Here is a 17,840-nt window from a genome sequence, read left to right on the forward strand (position 1 = left end):
TAGCTCTAAATAAATAATCTATACATAGTTAATGAACTTTTAAGACAAATACATAATTTAACTTGTACAGCGAATGGAGCTGCTTCTCCCTTAATTAGGGATCAGGGGTTCGAATATGGATATGGAAAAAATCTTTGGAGGGAGCGCTTCCCCCGAATGGGCGCTATACAATGCGAATTATCTGGATTAATTGGGCTCAAATGCGGATATCGAGCACCAAATAGAAAACCAAAGAACATGAAAAATGAGGTGAGAGGTTCGATAGCTTTTGAAAAATAGACCTTAAAAACAAAAAAAAACAAAAATTAACTTAAATAAATAAGATTAGGACCTAAAAGTAATTAATTAAAAAAATTTAAAAATTTTTAGAAATTCTTGTGAGGATTACAAAAGTCCCTATATATATATATATAATCTAATTTGTAATTAAGAATTAGTATTATTTTAGTTAACGTACATGTTATTATATAGTCCAATCAAACAATAAAAAATGTTATGGTTTAACGCATCGACAAACTCTCGAACTTGTCCGTGAAATTCATTTAGACCCCCAATTAAGACTCGCACCATTTGAACCCTCCAAAAACACTTTAACCGTGCCACTTGGACACAAAGTTAATTTGCAACCAAAAAAAAAAAAAAAGTACATCGTAATTCACACGCCAAAATGACCAATAAAATGATGACAAGTGGATTTAACTTAAAGAAATTAAAAAAAAATACAATAAAAAACTAATTCTCTTTCATCCACAGCCCCTCCTCTCCTTTCATCTTCTCCTCCGCTAGTGGGCATTAATGGAGCTTACCAAAGCCCTTGAAAAACTTATCAAAAAATCATGAAGGTAAGTAGGATAAAATATGATTAGAGTTTAGTTCAATTTAGTTTCACAGAGATTAACGATGAGAAGACCAAACATGGAAGAGAGATAGAGGATCTGATTTTTTTTTCCCGGTGTTTAACAGTGATGAGTGGGAGGGAAAGGGGTGGTGCACTCTAGGGCGAAGCAGCGGTGCTCGTGGAGAGGAGGCAGCACCTCTACTCCTTGGAGTTAGCAGCCACAAAATCACAACAATGCCCACTGCTCTAATGACTATTGCATCAGGGCAAGGTGGGGCGTTTTTTTTTTTTTTTTTTATTGAAATGTGTTTTTAATTAATTAAATCATTTTAAAATAGTTTTTTTCTTATAATTAATATTTTAACTTTTAAAAAAGTAAAAGAAAAATTGGCGTATCACGCCCTTTGGAGCAGTGAAATGCACGCACTGTGCCACCTCAACAAATTGTGTCCAAGTGGCATAGTGAAAGTGGTTTTGGAGGTTCAGACGTACTAGTCTCAATTGAGGGATTCAAAGGTCTGTCGATGCGTCAAATCAAATGTTATCAAACCACAAAAAAGATACAATTTATGCAAACACTGTATTCACTAACACAGTACAATACAATACAATACAATATTTACAATATATATAAGCGGCTTGGGGGGGACGAACACAACTCCCCAAGCTTATACCAATAGCTTCATGAATTGTACGTGCATTAAATTCTTGTACCATGAGCTATATAATTTGTACACTTTATCCAACTATTTTTATATCTCATGTAGACATGTGTCATAGTACTTAATATTTATTCTCTTCTCATGTATAGACGTATGCACTTCAAATTTAATTCTCTGACACATTTATTTTCTTCGTGCACTTTTACTTGTTCACTTTTGACTTTTTATGTTCTAGCTGAATATTTATTCTCTTCGCATGTATAGACATATGCAATTAAATTTAATTCTCCTACACAAATTTATTTCCTCCGTGCACTTTAATTTGTTCACTTTTGACTTTTCACATTCTTTGAGAATTAATAAATCTGACGTGGATATATGCCATAGTACTGAATATTTATTCTCTTCTCATGTATACACGTGTGCACTTCTATTTTAATTCTCCGACACATATTTATTTCCTCCGTACACTTTTACTTGTTCACTTTTGATTTTTCACGTTATTTAAGAATTAATAAATGAAGTACTCCTTCCGTCTCATATTACTTGGCCACATTACTATACTTGACTTTTCACGTTCTTTAAGAATTAATAAAAATGAAGTACTCTCTTCGTCCATATTAACATAGACATGTGTCATAGTATTTAATTCCCTTCTCATATATAGACGTATGGACTTCAAATTTAATTTTTCGACACATTTATTTCCTCTGTACACTTTTACTTGTTCACTTTTAATTTTTCGTGTTCTAGCTGAATATTTATTCTCTTCTCATGTATAGACATATGCAGTTCAATTTTAATTCTCCTACACAAATTTATTTCCTCCGTGCACTTTAATTTGTTCATTTTTTACTTTTCACATTCTTTGAAAATTAATAAATTCCACGTGGATATATGCCATAGTACTGAATATTTATTCTCTTCTCATGTATACACGTGTGCACTTCTATTTTAATTCTCCGACACATATTTATTTCCTCCGTGCACTTTTACTTGTTCACTTTTGATTTCACGTTATTTAAGAATTAATAAATGAAGTACTCCTTCCGTCTCATATTACTTGGCCACATTACTATACTTGACTTTTCACGTTCTTTAAGAGTTAATAAAAATAAAGTACTCCCTTCATCCATATTATTTGGCCACAATACTAAAAATATATGTCTATTTTTCTATTCAATATTTATCTTCTTTTCTATTTCTATTATCCCCATTTTCCTTCTTTATCAATACTTTAAACATGAAGAGAGGATGAACAATAGCAATGCAAATTTGTACCAAAAGTTATTTTAATGCTGCTACACATAACTTGTTCACTTTTGACTTTCACGTTCTTTGAAAATTAATAAATAAAATATATATTTTATCATAATATCCATATTTATTGGTATATAGTCTCAATAGCCTCAGAAAATAATTTGAAAATAAATAATTAATGTGAAGGATAAAATAAGAAGAAGAATTGTTTTCCCCTTGATATGTTAACGTCGACAAGTGAAAGTAAAGGTAGAGAGTGACATTTATCCCTATTTTCCTTCATTGTCAATACTTTACTTATTTACTCTCATTTGCGGTCTCTGATTATTGTTTCTTTCCATTTATAAAATGTATTACTTTATATTTTCATTTCAGAATTAAAATTTGGTGATTAATGATATAACATATATATTTCTAATTTTGATTTATTTATAACAATTAATATAAAAAATTATAATATATTTTTTAATTAATTTAATAAAAATATTTTAATCCAATATATACAACAAAATGGTTATTATGTTTGGATCTGGACAGTTACTTAATTGAAATGGATATCAACATGTCGGTATACATATAAAATATTAAAGAATTTAAAAGAAATATTTTAGAATCAAAATATTAATTTTCTCTCATATTCTTACTAATTTTCTTTTACATCAATGAACAACTTTCATTGTCACGATAATGATAAAAAAGTCCGTCTCTTTCCATCTCAAAAACTTTTAATTATTACTAAAGTGATGGTACATAAAATAAATTTTGTATATATAATAACAATTAGAATATTTTTAAAAGTTATTTTTAAAATACAAAACTTAAAAACTGATTAATTAAAGTGAATAGAGATGCATGGCTAGTCATATGAGTGTAAGTTTGAAGTGAAAATAGTTGAAAAGAAGGTGCACCTGAATGGGTCGTTAAAAGAAGATTGAAAAGGATGATGAGGCGTTGAAAATGAAAGGAAAGGACAAAAGAGAAGAGGCCAAAAACTTGGAAAGAATTCAAAGAGAAAAGGGGGGGAAAGCAAAGCGGCGGAAATTGCAATGCTTTTCCCGCCCTTCTTTGTCGTGTGGTGTGGTGGACTCCACTCTTCTCATCATTTTCTTCTTCTTGTCTTTTAAAATCCCCACTTCCCTCTCAATCATTTCAAATTTCTCTATTCATTATCCTTTTCTCTTGCATATTGGAGTTTCTATTTTTGACCTCACACAATCCTATTCCTTTGCTCAATTCTAGGTATGTTTCATCCCTCTAACTCGCTTTACAGTCAATACTTTTAGTTTGTACACATTTCTTACCCGGTGCGGAGCTAGGGGTCCCTTTGGTGAAAATTTACAGTGTATATACAAGATTAAAATTATTATATATATAATAGATATTGAACCTCCTTGACTTCTTCTTGTGTTCACTTCTTTACATTCTTTAACCTTGCAAATCATGGTTCCACCACTGTTCCTTACGAAATAAATGTTTTCTTGATTTTGTGAAACTTCACATATTTTGAAATGAAGGTAGTTGAAAAATAGTTTTTGAAAGCTGACATTGTGTTTAGACGAGCATTTTACTTTGAAATTTTGTGGGTGGAACTTTTTTTTTTTTTCTTCCAATAATTGATCAAATTCCGTGGACAAACAATGTTTTCCAATTTTTTTGTTGAAAAAAAGTAAGAAAAGTCTATGTCCAAACGGGTGCTAAGCCTCATGCTTGATTTCTGTACATGGTTTTTCTTGCTTCTGTTTGGTTGGTCTGCGAATTCTTCTTTCAATTTAAGGTTCTTTTGTTTGCTTAGTTACTGTTTAACTTTGTTTTGGTTTCTTCTTTTTCTGTGCTTCTATTTACTAACTCTTTGTTTTCATCTTTTGTTTCGTTTTGGAACCTATTTATTTCTTTTGTTGCTCTATGTGCTTGTGTTTTCTCTCATTAATCTATGTTATGTGTCAAACACCCTTACGGGCGAATAGCACTTCTTGTTACTCTCCAATCAGAGATCTTGACACACGAGCTTTAGTTTCCAAATTACAGGCGAATAGTGCTAGTAGATTTATAATTCCCTGTTTTGCGCATTTTCACAAGCTTGAGAGAAATGGCCCATATTGGAGTGGTGACTAAATGAAAAGGAGATAAATTGTTGGCTGAAGAGCTTTCCCTGCTATAAAAACAAAGAAAATACATATCTAACCTCTAGGATAGAAAATCCTGGCATGGATTGATTTTGGGATTTAGATCCATCATTGTTCAAATGCTTAAGTTATATGACCCTTTCTACACAGAGTTCAATAAAAAAACGGAAAAGGTCCAAAAATACCCTTAAACTATTGAAAAAGGCTCATAAATACCCTCCTCCCATCTTTTGGTCTAAAAATACCCTTCCATCCACCTTTTAGGTCTAAATATACCCTTAAGGTTTGTTTTTGGCTCAAATATACCCTTTAAACTAACAGAATATGTTTTTTTGTCCTTTTTTATCGGAAAAGGTCCAAAAATACCCTTAATCTATTGAAAAAGGCTCATAAATACCCTCCTTCCACCTTTTGGTCTAAAAAAATATGAACGAAATAAGTTTTTTTTTTTGGGTTTTTTTTGCATTTCATGAATAAAAAAACGAAATAGGAAATTATAATTTTTTTTTGCATTTCGTGTATTAAAAAACAAAATAGGAAATTATATTTATTTTTTTTGCATTTCGTGTATTAAAAAAAAATAGGATAAAAAAAAATTTGTTCATATAAAAACGAAATTGGAAAATATATATATATATATATATATTTTTTATTTCGTTGGTATATATATTTTCCAAGTTCATTTTTATATGAACGAAATTAATTTTTTTTATCCTATTCGTTTTTTAATACACGAAATGAAAAAAAAAATTTATAATTTCCTATTTTGTTTTTTAATACACGAAATGTAAAAAAAAAATTATAATTTCCTATTTCATTTTTTTATTCATGAAATGCAAAAAAAACCCAAAAAAAAAAACTTATTTCGTTCATATTTTTTAGACCAAAAGGTGGAAGGAGGGTATTTATGAGCCTTTTTCAATAGATTAAGGGTATTTTTGGACCTTTTCCGATAAAAAAAAACAAAAAAACATATTCTGTTAGTTTAAAGGGTATATTTGAGCCAAAAACAAACCTTAAGGGTATATTTAGACCTAAAAGGTGGATGGAAGGGTATTTTTAGACCAGAAGATGGAAGGAGGGTATTTATGAGCCTTTTTCAATAGTTTAAGGGTATTTTTGGACCTTTTCCGATAAAAAAATAACATAGGAAATCAAGAAAAAATAACACGAGATCTGTAAAATAAAATATAGGAAATCTCTATAGTCATTTTTGCTCAATTGAACTTGTAAGTGGGCATATTGTCCGGGCTTAGTTCAAGTGGCCAAGTTTGAGAGACTTGTAACTTAGGTCACATGTTCGAGCCATGTGTCATGCAAATTAAAGAGGCAGACCCATTATCCCTCAGTTTCGAAGGCTGTGGTTGGTCCAATATTAAGCGGAGTCTAGAAAGATATCGTTCCATCAGTCTTCAATAGAAATTCTGGTAGTAATATTCTTATATTGTTGAAAATAAACTTATTGCTATTATTAACTCCTTTCCAGAGTGATACTGGCTAAAGTTTTACTGCCCCGTGAAGATTAATGTCTTACCTTCAATTCATCCAGATATAATTAAGCTTCGTTGTCAAAGTTTAATATTGGAGTTCTTTGATCATAACCTGCTGCCATTTGTTTCCAACTTATATCACTCTTTTTCCACTTTGTGATGTTCTAAAATGTTTGACACCGTTCTATTTTTATAAACTTTTATTTTTTCCAAGAACTCAAATCCATCATTTAAACTTTGCTGCGATGTTTCCTTCTCCAAGCCAGCTTTCCAATGTACTATAATCTTTTTCAACTATCGGTAATATAATTCATTTTTTCCACAAGTATAATACATACCTCAAATTAAGTATTCTAAACTTTGTGCTCTGCATATAAATGAGCATTTCCTTGTGAACTGTTCAGCTATTAATTGCAACCATATTTCATCTTGGTTTGTTTCGAATTACTTCCACCGCAAATCATGGTAAACTTGATCACTGTTATGTGCTTATAGGTTTTCTGATGTGTGGTTGGTCCTCCATTGAGTGTATCCTTTGGACCTTTGATGGGTTATGTTAATACTATTGACTTCATGCATTTCTGATCATTGTTCTCCAATCTAATTTGGAGCATGGTTTATCAATTTCCAATGAAGTTTATATTTCTTTCTCATTTCTACCCGAAGTGAACGCAGTATGGTCAAAAAAGTTAGGTATTCGCACTCTGCTAGATCCTCTAAGCCGAAACTTAGTTCATACTGTTTATTTGGTGCTTGATTTTGGGATTTTCTCTATTTGACATGCTTTTAAAGAATAAGGATCTGGTCTCTACATTTTGTATTTTTGGTGTTTGCCAATTGAAGTACTTAATATCAGAAGTCAGAACCACCAGATATATATATATATATATAGAGTTGCAATTCTTGTATCACTCATCTTATGAGTAAAATGAACATGAAAAAGGCTAATATTCACATAAATGCAGGTGTTAAAACAATTGTCAAGAAAATGGAGAATGTGATTGAACAAGATGTAGAATATTATTCTGCTCAGAAGTGTGACTCCCAACTGAATGAAGATATCTGTCCAGCTTCCTTTTCTGAAGATGCTGCTGTATTTCAGCACGGTTCCAACCTGCTCTCGCCAAAACAAAAACTTGTTCATAATGAAGCTGCAGATCAGGCTCTTCTTTCTAATTCGTCTGCTAGCTCTTGCTGTAGCTCCTCTGATATATCTGCCAAGGAAGGTTTTGATTGTTCAACATTATCACCAGAGTTTGATTCTGAATCTTACAGCTCATCTCCTGATGGATGCCAAAAATCAGCCTTAAGTGGGGTGCAAATGTCCTTGCAAGAAAACTATTTGAAGATGGGGACCAAACTGCCAGGTAAGAACAAAAATTATGGTATCAACCAAAGAGAAGACAGGGAGTATGAAATGGTGCTGAATAGTATTATGGATGAGGAACATAAGCCCAGTGTTTCTGACAAAAAACTCCAGTTCTCAGAAGAAGATATACAGGGATTGAGATATGAACTTGAGAGAAATGAAGCAGTTTCCAAGCTTATAGTTTTCCTGAAAGTGCAGCTTGATTCAGCTAGAAGTGAGGTCACGATGCAAAAGGATGATCATGAAATGGGCAAAATAACTGTCCAGGAACTGCAAAAGCAAGTAGCTCTGCTAGAAAGTCAGTTATTAAACTCCGATTACAAGATTGAGACATGGGAAAGTGAGTTAGAAATTACGAGAGAAAAGCTTGAGGCGTCAGAAGAAGAAGTTGCAAAGTTAAAGCATGATTGTTCAAAAGTGATCACCGAGAACACTTGCTATTTAGCTGATCAGCTTGAATTAACTCAGGAAGAGTTAATCTTGCTAAAGGGCAAACTTGATTCTGAGGAAAGACATGCCTTGGAACTACAGAAGAGCATTATGAGGTACAAAGCTGACATATCAGATCGCGACCAAGAGATCAGGAGAATCAATGCTGTACTAGAGGAGGCACAACAAAACTTCTGCATGCAAAAAGAACAGTTCCAGTCTCAAATGACTAGTTTGTCTGGAGAGCAGACCGTGCTAGAGGCAAGGATTGAACAGTTGGAGATGCAAAACAGATCATTAGAACGTAAGGTGAGTCAATGTGAAGCTCAGAAGATTGAAATGAAAACTTTGCATGAGGTACAAGAAATCAAATGGAAGGCTGAAAGTGAATGCTTGAAAATGGAAATAAATAAGAAAGGTGAAGAAGTCCAAGCTTTGAATAAAGACCTTGACAAGCTTAAACTGGACTATGACACACTAGTGGCAGAGAAAGACGAGGTTCACGCTAAGGTACAGACACTTGGCGCAGAAGTGATGTCCCGGGATGTCCAAATCCAAGAATTGGAGGATCATGTGAAGCAGCTGATTGAAGGATCTGAAAGTGCTCAGAAATCAATAGAAGAACTAAGACTAAGAGCGGTGGAGTTGCAGAATGAAGTGGAGAGACAAACATTGGTAATCTCAGATAGAGCTGAGGAGAAAAGGGAGGCTATACGGCAACTTTGTTTCTCACTGGAGCATTACAGAAATGGATATCAGGAACTCCTCCAGGATTACGTGCAGCGTAGAAGGCCAGCAATTATAGCTGCCTAGTTCACTTAGTATCTTCATTATTTTGTTTCCTAAAAGCCTACCTATATGCTTAAGAAGTTTGGATTCTTTAAATTTCATTGTTACTTTTGTGGTATTGTGTTGTATTTATTATCTGGGATGCTTTTGCATCGATGCTTATACCAAATGTGGATGCTTCTAAATGTATCTCTATTTGAATATTCAGGTAGTACTCAATACCAGGTGATACATAGTCATGTAAGCAATGTGAAGTTCCAAAATGCACAACACACTACTTACTGTTGAACGTCTTCTTCTGTTTGCTTTCAATAGGTTGTTGCCTTGTTGGTGGTGATAACTGATAATATATAGTATATGTTCTGTTTAGAGTTAGTATTCTTAAATTAATGATTAGTGTACACAATTGGCAGTATTATTGTTGGTAGTTTTGCTTAATTTCGGCAGTTATGGTGTTAAATCATTCTACGATTCGTTTAGTCAAAAAGATTCAAGAGAAAATTTGGTGACTTGCACAAGTAAGGTTGGTCAGTTCTGTCATTTAAATTTTGGCCTCCTTTTAAATACTTTTACAAAATCAGATTCATGACTATCATTAGGCAGCAAAATCTTGATTAATTATCAGGATTTCAATTGATGAGCAAAACTTACCTCGTCGGATCCTAATGAATCGCCAGAAATTTGCCATAAATTTTGATGGATTTCAAATTGATGGGAAAAAATTTCCTTGTCACAAATTCTAGTGGATCACTAGAATTTAATCATAAATCTTGACGGATTGTCAGAATTTTGATCACAAAATCGTGGGGCGTTGTCATACCTACTTTGTAAAAACTTTACAACACGTTTTTTACTTCAAAATTAATTCAAATCAACTCCAAATTTGATATTTAACATTTTAATACTAATCCAAATAGTTTCCAATGGTTAGATTCAACATAAACCTTCAAAAATTAATAGATTCACTTGTCTTCTCTTCAACCGGGTTTTTTTTTCAAGTTCAACAGTATCCAACACTAGTGTTATTCAATTTTCTTCAACCAAACTAATCTAAATCATTAGGGATAGACAATATAAACTCAATGAAATATTACTCACTCAATTTCAACCATAAATAAGCAACGAGTCTTCAATATTCCACCACACATATCTCATTCTTTTTCAATTTTAGTTGTGTGGATATTTTAATGAAAGAAAGTGAAAAAAAAAATAATGAAAAAGGAGAAGGAGAAATTCTGGCTGAAATCTTTATTGGGAAAATTACAGTCAAATACCATTTGGCCATCTAATTTACAAAATATGTACACAGTGTGTAGGTAGTGTATTTATACTAAATATACATACATTATCCATAGAATATACATATCTTTACATACATATGCACAACACATACAACCGAAGTGTATAGGTAGTGTATACTTCAGCCATGTTGGTAAACTAACTGGCCAAAGGGTACATTTACGTAAGTTCCCGATCTTTGTTCACACAATTTCTGTTAACAGGGCCAAAAGTTAAACCAAACCTCGGATGAATCCCCTGAAGAGAAAAATTGTGATAAGTTCTGGAGGCCCTAATCCATGTGTTGACTTTTGTAGGTTTGCAACACCAAGAAACATTGAGCCCAATAGAACACCAAATACTGGAAGTCAACTCCTTTTCCTTTTGTTTTCTTTCTAAACATTATCTAGGTGATTTACTAACTAAATTATCATGATTCAAATTATAAAGAAACTGAAAGATAAATGGGTTGGGCTCGTTAAACATCAAGATTTAGTACGAACTAATGTTAAATGTGTGTGATTAAAGGTTTTCTTTGATCCCACTAGTCAATTTTTTCTTCCAAAATAATCAGCTAGTGCTTGAACCAGACTTTTTGCTAAGGTTTTGACTTTGAGTTTCTTGGACAATTATTTGAAGGGTTGACTAATTCCTTACTGAATTTCATTTCTAAGGTGCATGGTCTCTGACCATTTCAAGGAGATGTGGTCAACACGCTCCAATGATTTCTTCTCCTTTGAGAAAAATAAAATAAAGAAGGCTAAGTCCCAATAATAAGTATCCCCTATTCCTAATATAGTGTTTTCTTATTAGTTCATTAAAAAAGACGTATTTTTATATTTGAAAGCAATTAATTATGTAGCAAAGTTAGCCACTGACAGACGTTCAGTACGAAAATAAATGAAGGATTTGTTTGTTGGGGGTTGGAGAGAGAGATTTGCATATGAATGTGAAGTTCAAGTCAAGAAATTGAAATTTCCAAGCCAAAATTTGTGAACCAAAACAACTTTGAGACTCAAAGCTGCATACTGTGGTCCACATATTTATTTATCACAAAAAATAAATTAAAAGAAGAAAAGAATAAACAAAGAAAGGGAAGTGAAAGGTAGAGCTCTCACATTGGCTCAGGCAAGGACAGTCCTGTTCTAACTGTGGGTTAAACACTTAAACATGAGAATTTGAAGGGGAAAAAAAAACTGTTTACTCATGCCAAGTGTATATACGCTTAAAATTAGTTTATTGATTTTTCGTAATAATTAATAATTAATAGAGTTTTAAAATTGTTTTTATAAGTTATGGTTTAGCATTTCTTAAAGGTTAGTTAACCAAGGATCAAAATTAGAGTTTTAGTTACAATTTTGACAGAACTCAGTAATTTTGATTTAAAAACTATATTTTTGTTAGAATATTCATTTAATATGTAAATAATTTATCAAACTCCAGTAAGCATCTTAATACATGTTTCGACTATGGGGTTTTTTTCTCTCCTAAAAATGGCGACTTCCATTTTACGCAATTTATCTCTCAATCAAAGTTTAGAGTTATACCTTTATACCACTATTATTTCACGCATATGAAGTTGAATATTCAATGTTGGTTACAAAATTAAGAAGAAAGATGAACACAAATCCATCAAAATGAAGATGGGATTGCGAAATCACATCAGAGTTTACTGCATGCAAACGAAGTTTTTTTTTTTTTTTTTTTTTAAAAGAGTTATTTGGTACTCGATATTTATTGGTTCGACTTATTCAGAATTGTGTCACATAGGACTAATTAAAATATAGCGCTTCCTACTTAAAAGAAATTTATTTTCAAGACTCAAACACGAAACTTTTATTACTCCCTTCATTCCATTTTATTTGGCCCTTATTGACTTGACGCTCACTTTAAGAGACTATTTATTAGGGGGTTAGTTTTACTAAGGGTTAGTTTTACTAAATTATCTTCTATAAATTTTGCTTTAAAAATATAAGTTTGACTACTATTACTGTATATAGTTATTTAATGATAAGGATAATATTTGAAAAATAATAATAAATATCTCTTGATTTGCTAAAATGGATAAGTAAAGAGAAATATAAGAGTCAAGTAAAATGAGATATCGTATGAGACGTGACGGTTGAAGCTTCAGATTCAACTCAACAGGCAGAGTTCCAGCCAGAGTGTTCAAGGTTGCACCCGGGCAAGACCTTAGTTAGCTCAAGATTCGGTACAACGGTGCTAACGATTGGAATAGTGTGGCCGGTAGTTCATCTGCGACCGCTCATGATAAGCCTCGTCCAGTAACCGGTGCTACGAAATTTGAGATTCACTTCCAACAGCTATACAATAATGTATGCGATGGTTCCAACGTGCAGATAATAATCATTATGAGCGGCTTAAACACGCAAGATACTATATAAGGTTTAGACTATACATATACCCCTTCCCCTCACTTCAGTGGCGGAGCCACTCATGGCCAAGGGTGGTCACCTGCACACCCTTGGCTGGAAAATGGTACTAGTATATGGATTAGATATTATAGTTAATTGAATATAAATTAAATTTTGAACACCCTTAAAATAATTGAGATAGATAGCTTAGAGGTAAAGAGTGTTCAGTTTTACCTAAAAGTCATGGTTTAAAACTTGTGTCAATCGCTGGTCATCTTTTTTCTTTAAAAGAAAAACATAAAAACAATGTCTGAAGCTACTTGGTTGATTTGTATTTGCACTTATTTTCTTCCATGTTCTGACTAAACCTTATTTATATTTGAGTTATGATTTGCATTTGGTTTATTCCTATGTTGGTTTGGAGTTACGTTGGACTCATTTGTTGAAACTCCCTTAGTCTTTCTTCTTTCCTCGCTATTTCCTATAAAAGAAGAAGACGTATTGTTAAAAAGAAGACAACGAGATCTAATAGCAAGTTAGCAACCACTTACTTTGTCCTCTTTTTTTTTTTAATTACTTCTGTGAACATTTTAATTATCCAACTTTGTTCTCTTTTTTTTTCAAAGAATATTATTTAGTCGTTATCTCTTGCTTTGTAACATTCTCGGAATGCCCCTTGTTGTTCTCCACTTGTGGGATTACGTACACTGGGTATGTTGTTGTTGTCATTTGAAACTGTAATCACCGTAAGAGTTTTCTAGCAATGAAATTTATCAAGAATAACTTGCGAAATCAAATGGATCATAAATTTTTAGGCAAGTGTGCAGTGATGATGTAAAAAACAAAATTGTTGCACTCAGTCATTGGAAAAAAAATTATATACTTGTCACCATTTGAACAACCTTACTAAAATTTCTGGCTCCTCCACTACCTCACTTGTAATCCGTTTGATTTTCATCACAAATACTCCCTCCATTAACTTTTACTTGTCATATTTTGACTTTTCACGTTGTTTAAGAAACATGATTAAGATAGGTATTTTACCACAATACCCCTTATTAAATGGTGTATAATTATATTGGATTCGGAAAAATGATTTAAAATAAGCAATAAATGTTAAGGGTAAAACAAGAAAAAAAATTATCTTATCTTGATATGTGAAAATTGACAAATAAAAATAAAAATTTATAAAAAAATAATGAAGAAGTAAAACTGAACGAAGAGAGTAGCGTATTAGGTCTCAGTTGCAACAAAAACGGAGGGAGTACTAAAGATAAAAGATCTGCTTAATCCCACCATACTTTAACCGAGAATGGAGTGACAGTTTTACCCTTTATGAGACAGATCATAAAATTGGTCACTGAGTATCCGCTTGGGAATTTGTGCCGTTCGAATCGCACTAAATTTGGAGGAACCAGTCAAACTAAAGGGGGGGGGGGGGGGGGGGGGGTGAAGTGCATCAAAAGAGACGAAAGTGTCGACGTTAAATCATGTCTTGTGTGCTGTCTTTGTGGCCCTGTTACTATTAGGGTAACAAAGAAGAAGAAAAAGGCCTTCATTTTGTCACCATTTAAAATTCTAGATTGAATCTATCTATCCTAGGGTTTAACTGGGAACAAAATGTTCGCATAACCTTTTTACATAACTATGGTTCGCTTTTATCAGTAAGGAAAAATAACCCAGCCTAGGAAACGTTCTCAGTTCTCACTTCACATAATTCCAGTGTTTTTCTGTGTCTTTTTAAGTACTCCAATAGTCACAGAGGCAAGGGTGGGTGACATGACACTCTCTAGATTGATAAATTTTTTATATATCTATATTGTAATTTACTTAAATTAGATTAAATATTTGATCCGATCACCTCCAGTCACAAATTAAATAAAGGTGTCATGCCTAATAGACATAAGTTTGAATCTATTTTGAACATTTTCCGATTCCCGTTTTTCTTTGTGCTTTTTAGTTTCTTTGTGCCAAGTCATTTCCCTTTTCGGCTCTCCTAATTTTTTATTTATATTTTCTTTCCTCTATTTTCTTGTTTTATTGTGATCTCTAGCGATGACACACAAAATAGAAACTTTAAAATCTCTTAAATTAAGCATTTTTCTTAATCTCAAATCTGTGAGTATTTAAATCGAAAACTTCGGTCTCAATGAGTAATTTGGATTGAGATCAAAATTCAATTTTTTTTTTTTATAATTTCTCTTGTCGGTTTCTCCCTCCGTCCATGTTCACTTGTCTATATTTGAGTTGGAACATTCTTAATAAGCAATAAATAAAATGAGAAATGAATTGGAGTACTTAATAATAAGGGTAAAATAGGTATAAAATGATAAATTATGTCTTGGGTTTCAAACTATACAACTTACAAGTAAAAGTGAACATCTATTTTAGTATAGTGAATAAATAAAAATGGATGGAGGGAGTGTATTGTAAAAATCCGTGCTTTTCTATAATTGTTAAATTCAATTTAAATCACTTTACTACTTAAATTGTGATGAAAATTTCGTAACCATTGCTTAGAAAAAACATGAAATTTATGATTTATTTTTGAGAACTTATAGTTTATCTAATTCTACATTTACTTATGGGGTGTAATTTACCTATTGAAGAGTTTTTCTATTACTTTTCTTATTTGATTGGTGTAATTCTCTTATTGAAGATGTTATTTTACTTGTGCAAGTTCATTTTTTAATATATATAAAAGATGTAATTTCCTTGGTGAAAATATTAATTTTACTTCTGTTGTTAATGGGTGTGATTCCTTGTTTAAGATGTTAATTATGTTTGTTTCTTGATTTTTGAGATGTAGTTTTCATATTTGCAAATCGGTGAAGGCTCAAATATGCCCCTGAACTATACGAAATTGCACACATTTGCCCGTCGTTAAAAGGTTGGTGCAAAGATACCCCTGACGTTTTTTTTTTGGCTATATATGCCCTTGAGTTAACGGAAAATTTAGGAGGGCATATTTGTTCAGTTCGCATAGTATAGGGGCATATTTGAGCCTTTGAAATTCCTGAATATTACGGCACAAATAGTTCTCAGATTTTTTTGTAGTGCACTTTATGCTAGCCAATAATTTATTGCAACTGCATTTTGAAACTCCACACTTATCATACAACCCCTCACTTTTCTCTCTTATTCTTTCACTTGTTTATGAAATGTCGGAAGCTTCGAGTTCTTCAAATAGCTATGGAAAAGTTTGTGGATGTGGAGTTGTGGAAGGGTTTGTGGACGTGGAGTTACTGCACTCCATCTCACTTATGAGCTTCAAATAATTCTACTAAATTTCGGTTATGCGTAAAATTCACGAAAGAGCCAAACCACATTGAATGTTATGTAAGAAACTGTATAAATGCTTAAGATATGATACTCTTTCTATTATTTTATCAAAATTTTGAGCACCTCGGGAGACATTTTTTCATATGTCATAAGTCTAATATAAGTTATCTCCTTTTTTATGTTTATGTTTTATTGCGGTAATTATTGCATCCATTATTGTGTAGATATTGGGACTGAGAAGACAAAAAATATCCAGATAGAACAACAAATTGAAAAATAAAAATGGTATTATCATTAGTAAAAAAAATCTTTTGAAAAGGGAAAATGATGCTCTTGTTGTGAAAACAGTCTTTAAAAGATGTTTATAATTGCATCTGCTCTTTTAGTTGTATAATTTTGATGTAATACAATGGTGGATGGATTGTAATTACAAATGTTTTTTTTTTATGTTTTGAAATGCAATGATATTTTGTGCCGTAATATTCAGGAATTTCAAAGGCTCAAATATGCCCCTATACTATGCGAACTGAACAAATATGCCCTCTAAAATTTTCCGTTAACTCAAGGGCATATATAGCCAAAAAAAAAAACGTTAGGGGCATCTTTGCACCAACCTTTTAACGACGGGCAAATGTGTACAATTTCGTATAGTTCAGGGGCATATTTGAGCCTTCAGCGTTTGCAAATAAAAAAGGGCCTATTAAGTTGATTCAAAAACTCAAAAGAGATGAACCCGATCCAAATACACGTTTCTAATAAAATGTACATTGAAGAAAATTGTGACACTCGCCACCTTTAAAATCCTAGATCCGCCTCTACCAATAGAGATTAGTGACGGCAATCTCCGTGATAATATTTCAGCTTGGTACCAAAAGAAGGTAAGCAATTTGTATCCACTTTAACTGATTTTTTACTTTGATAATATAACCCAAACATGTTGTTCTGTACCATTGTTCATCACGACCAATTCTAATTAATTGACAACACATTGGATACGCCAAGATTATTAGATTGGTCGTTAACAATGAGAGTGACAACTCATCTTAATTGATGCATTGAGAATAACACAATCACAACGCCTAATTATTAAGCATGACACTGACGGTACCCTCCTTAATTAAACCTCTCATTAAAATTCACATTCTCACCTCAATATCTATGTATTGAGTCCATGTTCTAGTTAAATATTACATAAGAGGGAAACCAAAAATAATTAATAGTTTATTATGTTACTTCCTCCGTCTCAAATTATTTATTATTTTAGAAGTTCAAGTCTCAAAGCATAATTAATTATTTTTTTCTCAATTTTACCCGTAGTAGAATTTTGTTATTAACGGAGATAACATATAAATAGAGTAAATATTTACTGAAGAGAAAATATAACTTAAACAAAAAATAAGAATATTTCTTTTTCTCCTAATTAATATTTCTTAAAGGTGTATAAAATAAAAAAAATAAAAAAATAGATAATTTGAGAGAGAGAAAATATTATTATTTCCTAGTGCAATCCTTTCTAAAATCCCAAAAGTCAAAACTCATGCTTCAAACGGTCTTATCTATAATATAATTAATACCCCCTAATAAGATCCTCATATACTATTATTATATAAATAATTATAGGGTAGGTATAACTTAAAAGGAGACAACGGAAAGCAGGAAAACGTTGGAGCACTAACTCACATTTAATTTGATCCATTAAATAAAAAACAAGTGATCATCCTAACTTAACCTTTCCCTCTAAGGATCGTCATGACAGCACAAGCATGCTGTCATCATCAAACTCCCCCATTTCTCTTTGCCAAATGGCAGATTTTCATTGGTCAATCATTTCCAGGCTGGAGCCACTCCGCTTTGATGGCGTCGGCTAAGGCTGTCAACCGGTTCCAACCGGAACCGGACCGGGAACCGGTTAGGAAACCGGCCGGTTCCGGTTCCAAAACCGGAA

At 32.4% G+C, this 17,840-nt stretch overlaps 1 protein-coding gene across 3 annotated transcripts; it reads left to right on the forward strand.

Annotated features, from left to right (window-relative positions):
- Nucleotides 1–721: 721 nt before the first annotated feature.
- On the forward strand, nt 722–9,249 carry LOC132611219 (protein NETWORKED 4B). 3 transcript variants are annotated; one of them, XM_060325630.1, is made up of 3 exons: nt 722–842; nt 964–1,109; nt 7,339–9,249. In XM_060325630.1, exons 2-3 carry the CDS (start codon nt 1,073–1,075, stop codon nt 8,982–8,984), a joined length of 1,683 nt encoding a protein of 560 aa, XP_060181613.1. In that variant the 5' UTR covers nt 722–842; nt 964–1,072; the 3' UTR covers nt 8,985–9,249. The 3 variants fall into 3 exon arrangements, with proteins under 3 accessions (XP_060181613.1, XP_060181614.1, XP_060181615.1); XM_060325631.1 differs by lacking the exons at nt 722–842; nt 964–1,109 and adding an exon at nt 3,836–3,999; XM_060325632.1 differs by lacking the exons at nt 722–842; nt 964–1,109 and adding an exon at nt 4,184–4,274.
- The last annotated feature ends 8,591 nt before the right edge of the window (nt 9,250–17,840 follow it).

Source organism: Lycium barbarum, chromosome 9, assembly GCF_019175385.1.
Source record: "Lycium barbarum isolate Lr01 chromosome 9, ASM1917538v2, whole genome shotgun sequence".
Classification (NCBI taxonomy): domain Eukaryota; kingdom Viridiplantae; phylum Streptophyta; class Magnoliopsida; order Solanales; family Solanaceae; genus Lycium; species Lycium barbarum.